The sequence below is a fragment of the Cherax quadricarinatus genome, chromosome 58 (assembly GCF_038502225.1).
Source record: "Cherax quadricarinatus isolate ZL_2023a chromosome 58, ASM3850222v1, whole genome shotgun sequence".
NCBI classification, from domain to species: domain Eukaryota; kingdom Metazoa; phylum Arthropoda; class Malacostraca; order Decapoda; family Parastacidae; genus Cherax; species Cherax quadricarinatus.
The window spans coordinates 13,850,928-13,862,928 of NC_091349.1; the positions used below are offsets into that span (position 1 = coordinate 13,850,928).

General features: G+C 37.4%; 1 protein-coding gene across 4 annotated transcripts in view; it reads left to right on the forward strand.

Annotated features, from left to right (window-relative positions):
- The window catches only part of mRpS34 (mitochondrial ribosomal protein S34), a 56,890-nt gene extending 46,249 nt beyond the window's left edge, over positions 1-10,641 (forward strand). For all 4 annotated transcript variants that reach the window (XM_070097622.1, XM_070097621.1, XM_070097620.1 and 1 more), the window contains 2 exons: positions 4,395-4,607; positions 10,380-10,641. In XM_070097622.1, coding sequence (XP_069953723.1) covers positions 4,395-4,607; positions 10,380-10,544 — 378 coding nt within the window. In that variant the 3' untranslated portion in view covers positions 10,545-10,641. The remainder of the gene's footprint in view (positions 1-4,394; positions 4,608-10,379) is intronic.
- Positions 10,642-12,001: the final 1,360 nt, after the last annotated feature.

Here is a 12,001-nt window from a genome sequence, read left to right on the forward strand (position 1 = left end):
GTTGTGGATGAGTGGAACAAACTCTTGAGTACAATTATAGAGGCCAGAACATTGTGTAGCTTTAAAAATAGGTTGGATAAATACATGAGTGGATGTGGGTGGGTGTGAGTTGGACCTGATAGCTTGTGCTACAAGGTCGGTTGCCGTGTTCCTCCCTTAAGTCAATGTGACTTGACCTGACTAGGTTGGGTGCATTGGCTTAAGCCGGTAGGAGACTTGGACCTGCCTCGCATGGGCCAGTAGTCCTTCTGCAATGTTCCTTCGTTCTTATGTTCTTATGTTCTTATCCAACACATAACAAAAAAGTATCCAAAACGGTGGTGATCCTTTCCAAGATACGATACTACGTGCCGCAAACTGCCCTTCTCACACTATACCATTCACTTATATATTCATACCTCACCTATGCTATCTGTGCTTGGGGTTCAACTGCAGCAACACACCTAAAGCCAATAATAACCCAACAAAAAGCCGCAGTAAGAATAATCACTAAGTCCCATCCCTGGAAACACACACCCCCGCTCTTCATAGATCTAAACTTACTCCCTGTTCAGAACATCCACAGTTACTACTGTGCAATCTATATCTACAGGACCTTAAATTCCAATATTAACCTTGACCTAAAATGCTTTCTTGATAGTTGTGACAGGATCCACAGGCATAACACCAGACACAAACATCTCTGTGACATTCCCCGTATCCGACTAAACCTTTACAAAAATTCAATGTATTTCAAAGGACCTAAAATCTGGAACACCCTACCTGAAAACTCTAGAACTGCAGACACACTCATCACTTTCAAAACTACAGTTAGAAAACATCTTATCTCCCTGATACACCCCGACAACTAACTACATGATAACCACCTGGTGGTTCACAATTACACTCACTCACCCACCCACTGACTATAAACACAGAAATACTAATCTTAATCTTAAAATAATGAATCCTAACTAGTCATAAGTTTGCCTATGATACTCCAATATAGACACTTTGTATTGTGCCAAAACAAAAGCATTCACATTGCTAAACTCACAAATTATAATATAGTCACCTAGACTTATTACCATAATCTGTAAGGATTTAATGTTAAGAATTAATCTAAGTCTACCCGAAATGCCTAGCCATGCTAGGTGTCCTAGTGGCCCCCTGAGTAATTAGTATTTTATAACATGTAAACCACACAATATCCAAATCCTGTAAACCCCACATTGTAACCCTTAAAGAGAATAAACTTGATTTGATTTGATTTTGATTTAGTGCACTGATATTATTTATACAATTTTTACAATAATGCAGTAGTCTGCAATACAGTAAATCTTCTATTTTTTGTGTGAAGAAAAAATCAAAATACATGTAGAAAGCAAGAGTAATATAAGAGGGGCCTGGAGACGTGACTACTGAACAGAGCATATGTTATTCTAGTGCCAAGAATGTCTGATTTGTTTATTCTGGGCCCTATTTTGAAATTGGTATCTTTTAATTTGCGTAAAATTGGCCAAATTGCCAATTTCTGACCACTTATTGGGCAGTTAAAATTGGTAAATGGGCGGTTTCTTGTACTCGAGTGATAGGTGATCCGTTTATCATTATGTTAAGAGGGACATCTGTAGCTCTGTTTCCAAACTGAATGAAGTAGGTTTTGTCAATGTTGAGAGTAAGTTTGTTAGTCATCATCCAGGTAGATATTTTCTGTAATTCGGTATTTACAGTATTGGCTAGCGTGACTGGGCTTGGGTGAGAGAAGACGTATGTAGTGTCATCTGCAAATAGTGTGGGTTTGAGTAGTTGCGATGCATTTGGTAGGTCGTTTATGTAAACGAGAGAGAGAAGAGGGCCAAGGACACTTCCCTATGGGACACCAACTGTAATTGGCTGTGTGGAAGAGTTTGCTCCATTTGTGTACACATATTGGCTTCTGTTGCTGAGGTATGACTTTAGGTAGTTGAGGGAGTGCCCTCTTATACCATAGTGTGACAATTTTATATGGAGCAAATCATGGTCAACTGTATCAAAAGCTTTACGTAAATCAATGAAGAGCCCCAGTGGGACTTCTTTTTTCTCGGGTGCAGTGTATATTTGTTCTAGCATGTGTATAATAGCATCATTCGTATTTTTATTAGGCCTGAACCCAAACTGACAGGGGTTGAGTATGTTGTGGGAGATGAGGTAGGAATAGATTCGCTTATGAATTTTTCGAAGGTTTTAGAGAGAGGGTGTAAGTTGGATATTGGCCTATAGTTATTCAAGTCTGTTTGGTCTCCTTCTTTATGTATCGGGGTGACCCTTGCTATTTTGAGAACTGTAGGGAAGGTAGAGGATTCGATGGATTTGTTAAAGAGTTTTGCAATGATTGGTGACAGAACTTGCGATGCTTTTTTGTATATAAAGGGTGGTAAGGTATTTAAATCTCCTGTCTTGTTTTTTAGTGTGTTGATAATAAGGGAGACTTCAGTTGGGTTAGTCGGAGCTAAGAACAGTATGTTCGGGTAGTTGCCAGTGAGGTAGTCATTGGGTGGGGTATTTGAGCTTGGGATTTTATTGGCAAGGTGTTTTCCTATGGTGGAGAAGAAATCATTGAGTCTCTTTGCTGTTTCAGTTGGTGGGAGTTGGGGTTCATCTGGTTTTGTTAGTTCAATTGTACTTTTTCCTGATATCTTTTTTGTTCCTAGAATTTCTGATAGGGTTTTCCAGGTCTTTTTTATATCACCTCTTAAGTTGGATAATCTGTTCTCGTAATACAATTTTTTAGCCCTTCTTATCAGGCTGGGTAGGACTGACGAGTAACGTTTTGTTTGGTCTCTGGTTATGTGACCCATTCTGTACTGTTTTTCATATAGGTGCTTTGTATTTATAGATTTGAGGACGCTGGGTGTTAGCCAGGGACTGTTCAGTCTCTTAGCTATCATCTGTTTAGTTTTTTAGGGCAATGCTTGTTATAGAGGTATTTGGTATTTTTTAGAAAATTATTAATACATTCGTCAATATCTGTATAGATTTCTAGCTCAGTGTGCCAGTAGATGTTTGTCATTGCTGTTGTGAAGTTATTAATGGCTACCTCATTATGAAGTCTGAAAGTGACTTTAGTAGTGTCTTGGGGTAATTTGCCTAGATTAGTTATGAGGAAGGTAGGGTAGTGGTCTGTGGTATTATCTGTGATTATGCCTGATTTTAAAGGGGATATGGTGTTGGTCCAGATGTGGTCTAGTAGGGAAACACTAGTCTCTGTAATTCTTGTAGGTTTTGTTACTGTTGGTAGCAACAAGCAGTTACTCATAGTGTTTGTGAATTCAGTAATGTGTGGGTCCTGGTCTTGCAGGAGATTTATATTTAAGTCTCCTGAGAGTAGTAAGTGATCTTCATTCATGTGTGCATCAGTTATCATGCTTCCTAGGTTTTCAGTAAAGCGGCTAATGTTTGACTGTGGTACTCTGTAGATGTTTATCACTGCGAGAGGTTTTTGTAGGTATTTGGATTTGAATTTAGCTATTATATATTCCCCATGTTCATCCCTTGTGCATGTATCATTGACAGTAGTATTATTGAGTAGTATATAGCTGTGCCACCCCCTTGTTGATCTGGCCTACAGTTGTGTATTGCTGTGTAACCAGGAATGGCATAGACATCTGGCTTTAGCCAGGTTTCAGTGAGAATAATGATGGACATACTGGTATTCAGGGACTTTAGTAATGCTGTGAGTTCATCATAATGTTTGCTTGAAGATCTGACATTCTTGTTGGCTCTGAGAAGTGCCTTTGATTGTTCTGCTGGTTGATTCATTTAAGTCATTCAATAAGAGATTGGTATCAGGATCAATGCTTATAATCATAAGATTTATAGTGAATCTATAATTAGACTTAAGTATAAGACAAAGTAAATATTCTATAGCTAAAAAATAGAACCTGAATTATTTTAATAAACGTAAATATATGAACTAAAATAAAGGAGACAATATAAAAGGGACTAAAATAAGTTGTGGTGAACAAATAAAGTGGTGATCAAATAAAGGAGCTTGGGAATATAATAGTAAAATAATGAACGTATTACACTTTAGCACCTTGATTATTTTAGCAGTTGTGAATATATGGACTAAGGTCATTATTTAAAGCTAAAATGTGCATGTATCGCCAGGATCACAAACTTCACGGGAGCGTAATTCCGTAAGTTTTCTAGAAAATTTCATACTTTTGGTATTACTATCGAGAAAAGATTCTCTATCATTTCATAAGAAATGATATCTTTTTTTTTTTTTTTTTTTTCAAATGTTTTTTGACAGAATGACAGTTTCAGAAAGGGGCTTGCGACAGTCAAAGGGTTAAGTGAGGGGAGGCTATGTAGTTTCTCTTTGTTTCTAAAAATGTGTATAGAATAATATCTTCAATTTTGTGTTTCAGGATAACATGAGGGGCAAAATTTTGGTTGAAAGAGTATTTCGTGGGAAGAATTGCGGAGTGGCGAATATCTCCAAAGCTGCATACAAAACTGACTTCCGTTTGATACATAAACATGAGGAGGCCAAATATTTGGAAGCATATCAAAGATGTGTTAACACTTCTCGCGAGCGGAAGATCTTTCCACGCACTATGGAGATGCCTCCTCTTCTTAAGGTGAGTGAATGCTGCAGTGTGACCCACCATGTGAAATTATTTCTCACAACTTCACAACCACAAAGCTTGAGACACAAATCATGACCTCATTGCTGCTTTGAAAGTGCATATTTTCTCCTCATTGTTGCCATCATAGTCATTAGTTCGCACTTTCCCATTTTCATAGATTATTGTAATCAAAAGTAAGCATAAACCCACAAGGATCATATAGCATCACAGGGTGGAATGTGCAAGAGGGTTTTTACTAGGTCTGCTTTAATTACCGAGACAGCCTAAGCCATGACCAATTATTCTTGGTTATATTTTATTATACAAGAAATAGGGTAAAAAATTCAGTTTTTTTTTTTTTTGTGATGGATTCAAAATGTAAGTGAAGTGTTATATAGGCCTGGGGATGTGATTAATGAACAGGGGATGTGTTGATCTAGTGGTTAGAATGCCTACAGTGTTTATTGTGGACTTTTATTTTATTATTTATTTTTTATTTTTGTGTAAAGTTAGCCAAATTGCTGACTTCTGTGCACATTATAAAGTGGTTCTGATAGTTGAACCATAAGATTCTCATGCACATTTGATAGAGCATAAGGCATATTAGGTGAAATGGCTATGAATTATGTATCAGAATTGGTTTAAAATAGGACACAAAGTGGGTAAAATTGCTAATGCATAAATTGAACCCAGACTTCCAACTTTGCACCTACATAATTCCTAATATTTTTTATCAAGTTTTGCTTCTTTGGTCACCTGCCCTGTGAGGCAGATGACCAGGCCTGCAAGTCACCTTATTCTGAAAGATCCCAACACCTGAGAGAACCAACTTCCCCAGTCAGTCCATTGTCTATCAATTCACTCTTGATTCCTTACAAATTAGTTATAGAGATGTTAGGAAGTGCTTTTCAGTTTCAAGGTAGTAGGAAACTGGAATGAATTGGAGCTCGATCACTAGCGCACTCAGCTCACATACTGATGGCCAGAGTTCGAATCTCCGGTATGGCTGGAAAACATTAGAGATGTGTTTCCCTAAGACACCTGCTGTCCCTGTTCATCTATCAGTGTGAAATGGGTATCTAGTTGTTAGTCGACTGGTGTGGGTAGCATCCTGGGACAAAACTGACCTAATTTGCGCAAAATACTCAGCATAACAAGCAGCTTTCTATATAGTAGTATGTCAGGTGGCCCGGTGGTCTGGTGGCTAAAGCTCCCGCTTCACACACGGAGAGCCCGGGTTCAATTCCCGGCGGGTGGAAATTCCGACACATTTCCTTACACCTATTGTCCTGTTCACCTAGCAGCAAATAGGTACCTGGGTGTTAGTCGACTGGTGTGGGTCGCATCCTGGGGGACAAGATTAAGGACCCCAATGGAAATAAGTTACAGTCCTCGATGACGCACTGACTTTCTTGGGTTATCATGGGTGGCTAACCCTCCGGGTTAAAAATCCGAACGAAATGTTATCTTATCTTATCTTGTCGTTGATGTCAGCTAGGCCTGTATACCTTGTACATGTACTTGTAGAAATAGATATATTATTATTATTATACGAAAGTTGTGAAGGCAATTCCTTACCCATCTCAAACCTATCCAAAAGTCTACTCACTGGACTTGCCTTTACAGTACTTGGACTTTTTTTTTTTTTTTTTTTTGTACTCCAACCCAGTATAGCCAGTATGTTGTTCAGTGACATTAAACTTTATGATAAACCGCTGTTTTCGGTTTATTTGATCACTTTCCACATATGCAGTCAGACTCGCATTGTATGCGTGCAAGTTGCCATGCCACCTAAAGATCTTTCCAAACTCCAATTGCTGTGCCCAACTAAATTTGAACTGCAGGACACCATTCCTAAATTGTTGTTCCTTACATTTTTTTTTTTTTGAAGAGCACACAGAAAACATAAGCAGCCAACTTCCATAGTGAAGGCATTACTCTGACCTCCCTCTTGTTCACAAATATCTAAGCAATGTAACCAAAATAATATGATTGCTACTCGCTTTCTTTGTGGTCTGTTTGCTGGGTTGGTGTCAGAGCTGTTTTCTCATAGCAGTGAATATTAATATTGCTGGTAATTTGGTCATCCTGCAAAGCACTATTGTTTAAGCCCTGAATGCCATGTCTGCAACTCTACAGTGCACAATTTCTCTTGTCAGGCTTCTACTCTCTGCCTCTGTTGTACAGTTTTAGCCATTTTCATTTTTTAACACGTTGACCCCTCTCCCACTGAGGAAGGGCGTGCCCCCCAAAAATGTAGAAACTTATTCAGTTGTTGTCTTGTCAGAAGTGTGTGGTATCAATTGGCCTGTGATACTCCAATACTGAAACTATGTATTGTGCCAAAACAAAAGCATTCACATTGCTAAACTCAGAAACTAGTATTTAGTCACTTAGCCATAATACCAACTTACCTCATAATTTGTAATATTTTAAATTTAAGAATTAATCTAAGTCTGCCCAAAATGCCTAGCCATGCTAGGTGTTCTAGTGGTACACTCTGTAATTATTATTTTACTACATGTAAACCGCACAATAACCAAATTCTGTAAACTCAGCATTGTAATCCTTATAGAGAATAAACTTTGAATTTGAATTGAACCAGAGTTCAGATTGCTCTCCTTCAGAATACAGACACTGTATTTCCCATCTCTCCTCTCGCTTGTTTCTCCTGAATCCTTTCATAAATGTTACCTTGCTCACAGTCCAACATGTCAGTTCCCAAAAACCCACTTGCCTCCACTCTGATCTAATACAGTCATACAAGCCTGATGTTAAAACCCCTAGCACTCAAAACCTTCCTCTTCAACCCTTCCTGGGATGATCCCCACCCCTCCTTCCCTTCTCCTAGATTTATGTACTGTCTTAATCATTTTATTTGTTCCATCCTAAGTGCCCACACTGCCTCAGTAACCCCTTCCTAGCTCTCTTGAATTATAATTTTTGTAACCCAGTGCTCCAAATTTTCTGTATATTCATAACACACATTATCTTCAAAAACATCTCCATTGCCTCCAGCCTTCTTTCACTGTAGCATTTAAAATTCATGCTTCACACCCATGTGACAATGTTGGTACTATTATACTCTGCTACATTTCCCTTTTTACCTTTGCTGATAAAATTCTTTGTCTCCATAGATGCCTCAGTAAATTTCCTACTTTTTTTTTTTTTTCCTTCTGTGGTTCATTTCATCTCTCAGACCCATCTGCCAATAGGTCCATTCCCACTAATATGAACACATTTACTTCCTCCCTTTAATTTAATACTCAGTCTTGCATTGCCTAGATTTTGTTACTCTCATCACCATGCTCTTTCCCACATTCATTTTAACCTTTTGCTATCGGTACCCCTGAAATAAACCTCACTGTTAGAAGCCCCCAGGTTAAAAGTGCTGATAATGCCAGGATTTAAACTTTTGAAATGGTAGAAAATCTTTTCCTGAAGGTAATGGCACCAAAAATTTGATAGAAAAGTTATGGAATTATGCAGGCACAAAGTAAGCAGTTTGAGCATAATTTATGCATTGACAATTTCAATGAAATTCTTAGCTATTTTACTAGTGTGCCTTCTGTTTTATTTATTGACACAAGAAACCACCCATTCAATTATCAAGACTACTCTCCAAGTGTACAGAAGTTGGTAATTTTGCAAACTTTAAAATTAAAAAGATTCTAATTTAAAAAATAAACAATGTAGACATTTCAGGCACTCGAGTAACATGTCTTCTGTTCATTAATCACATCCTCAGGCCTCTCCTATATTACACTTGCCCTCTATTTTTAATTCACACAAAGTCAAAGCTTTAACTGATTTCTTGAAAATACATCCAGGAATGATTAGTCATGGTTTGTGGTGTCCCAATAAGTGAATCAGACCTAGTAAAAAAAAAAAAATTATATCAACCTTACCTATCCTCAGGAATATTGGAAAAAAATCTATTTCTGCTACTTTTACCCCAATTTCAAGCTACTTCATCCTGAAACAATCAGAATGATCGCTATTTCAGTAGTATGTCTTTCATTCTCAAGAAACAGCCAATGCAACCATCCTAGAAAGCCTCAATACTTTGGTTAGAATAATTCATAACTAACACACTTTGGAGAATTTTCTTTTAATGACATATCTATCCTGGTCATAATTGAGAAAAGGAAGATAAGTTGGTAGGCAAAAGAATATTAAAAGATTAATCACATTATCAGTCTTCTATCTTTCTTCCCCCCTCCTTTTTCGGTTATAACTTGATAGTGATCCAGGAGAGATGGAAATGTCATTAAAAGGTTGCTTGAACATCAAAATGGATAAAAAAAAAGCTTGTCCAAGGTGTTTTCTGTACCAAGATGCCATGTGTTGCAGTGTTCATCTTGTCAGACACTGCAACACATGGTATCTTGGTACAAAAGGTTGCTTCTTCAATGGGGTGGTTTATTTGTGAAATGTTGCTCTGCTTTTCATCTCGCTGACACTTCTGTTTCTCATTTCCATCTTGGCCACCTCGCTTGTAAATCCATGTTCCCAAAGAAAACACATTTAAAAATAACCTTAGTGAACCCCTGGTTGTGTCCAAGTTATTATTTTTAAAGCACACTAGATAGGGGTCACCATGTGTAATTACACTGTTTAAAGAAAGTGTGCATACACATGAGTGTTATGTGCAGTTACACAGATTTGTCAGTGCCTGCATTTCTTCTGACTCCCTCTGCCCCTTTTGGAAAAGGGTGTGGAAACTGGGAAGTATTTTTCAAACCTCATCCCCATTCTCCACACTGCTGGTGGAAAAAATAGCTGGATATTGGCAGGAGAATAGTAACTATGAAACATCACTTTGCAAGGGATTCCCTAGGGCTAAATTTGCTACCAGTCATAAAGTGCTTCTTCATGATTGTAATAATAGGTTATAGGGACCAGGTACTGTATATTCCTCATCTACAGCTGCTCCTTATGGGTTCATTGTTACTGTGTATCTGGGAACATTTTTGGTGGCCTGGTAAAAGCTTTTATGAAGAGGCCATGATCTGTTATTTGACCTTCATGGTCCAACAACTTAGAGATGTTAGTAATAATAAACAAGCCAAATTGTGGTTTGAAGGTCAATGAGGACCAACATTACCAGTACTGTATTCTCATGAAACATGAGTTGGCACTGTAAAGTAGTCAGGGACTGGTAAATACCTGTGGTGGATTGAAAGGACCTGAACTGTAAAAAAAAATGGAAACTCTTGCATAGCCAGAAGTGTTTTATGTTAGCTAACATATGTCATAGACAATGTGAATGATGTTTAAATTATTTTAATGAAAACAAAGTTCTAATCCCAGAAGGTTCATACAGCACTGAAAAATTACTTGTAATGCACTTTAAATAAATAATAGAGTAATGAAAAATATTATCTGTATGGACAAGAGCATACAACTTAAAATAATTGGCCTTGGATCACATTAGGAATTACACCTACATGTCTCACTTCTTCCTTTGGAGGATGTGAAACTGTCAGTATACACAGTGGTGTCACAAGCTTATAACTAGGAATGCTCAAGGTAGGCCAAGTCTGAGAATAAACAAGTGTAAGCTGATATACATCAAAGCCCTCACATGCTTATTCTGTCCGATGGTCTTACCTTTACTGAAAATATAATGATTTGTTACAGTAGCTGTGACACTCACTCTTTCTGCCAGTGCCCTTGTCTCTTCTTTCCTGTAGAGTGCTGAATGACTCCCATGGGTTTAGTGATTTCTATAAATTAAAGTTAATTTTGGGGAAATGCTCATATCTTCAATGTACTTTTCAGTTTGTAGCAAAAAGGGAAGGACATGCCTCGGATGTACTACAGATTAAAATGGCTAACAAAAATAATAATAGTCGTGTTGCTGAAGAAGGAGAAGAACCCAATGTTGAGGTATCCATTGGACTAACTACTCCACACAGCCCACAGCTGTATGAAGGTGTATTTTAAGTGCTTCTTTTCATATTGGAATACTATTTAATTTAGATTATTTGTAAAAATAATGTAGTATATGAATTTTACTATTGTATCAAAACTGGAATGTGAATATTGTTTCCTTAACCTTGTGCTTGTATAATTAAGCTATTACAATAATTTTAAAGGTCAAAAGAGATGGGTAGATTATATGAAAATCCAAAAAAAAAACTCTCGAAGTGATAAACATCTACAGAGTACCACAGTCAAACATTAGCCGTTTTAGTGAAAAACCTAGGAAGTATGATAACTGATGCATACATGAACAAAGATAACTTATTACTCTCAGGTAACTTAAATATAAATCTCCTGCAAGACCAGGACCTACATGTTGCTACCAAGAGACTAGTGTTTCCCTACTAGACCAACACCATATTCCCTTTAAAATCAGGCATTATCACAGATAATACCACTACCCTACCTTCCTCATAATAAATCTTGGCAAATTACCCCAAGACATTCCTAAAGTCACTTTCAGACATTAATAACTTCACACAGCTAGAACTCTATATAGATATTGATGAATGTATTAATAATTTTCTAAAAAAATACCCAATACCTCTGTAACAAGCATTGCCCTAAAAAATTAAACAGACGACAGCTAAGAGACTGAAAAGTCCTTGGCTAACACCCAGCATCCATAAATACAAAGCACCTATATGAAAAACAGTACAGAATGGGTTACGTAACCAGAGACCAAACGAAACGTTACTTGTCAATCCTAACTAGCCTGATAAGAAGGGCTCAAAAATTATACAAGAACAGATTATCCAACTTATAAGGTGACATAAAAAAGAATTGGAAAACCCTATCAGAAATTCTAGGAACAAAAAAGATATCACGAAATAGCGTAATTGAATTAATAAAACCAGATGAACCCCAACTGAAACAGCAAACACTTAATGATTTCTTCTCCACTATAGGAAAAAAAAAAATTGCCAATAAAATCCCAAGCTCAGATACCCCCCACCCAATGACTGGCAACTACCCGAACATGCTGTTCCTAACTCAAACTGAAGTCTCCCTTATTATCAACACATTAAAAAAAACAAGATAGGAGATTTAAATACCTTACCACCCTTTATATACAAAAAAGCATCACAAATCATTTTAACACATCCATTGAATCCTCTACCTTCCCTACAGTTCTCAAAATAGCAAGGGCCACCCCGATCCATAAACGATGTGACCAGACTTGAATAACTAGAGGCCAATATCCAACTTGCACCCTCTCTCTAAAATCTTAAAAAAATTAATTCATAAGTGAATCTATTCCTACCTCATCTCCCACAACCCCTGTCAGTTTGGGTTCAGACCTAGTAATGATATTATTATGCACTGTAATAGAGAAAAAGTTAGTCCCACTGGGGAATCTTCATTGACTTACAAAAAGCTTTTGATATACAGTGGACCCCCGGTTAACGATATTTTTT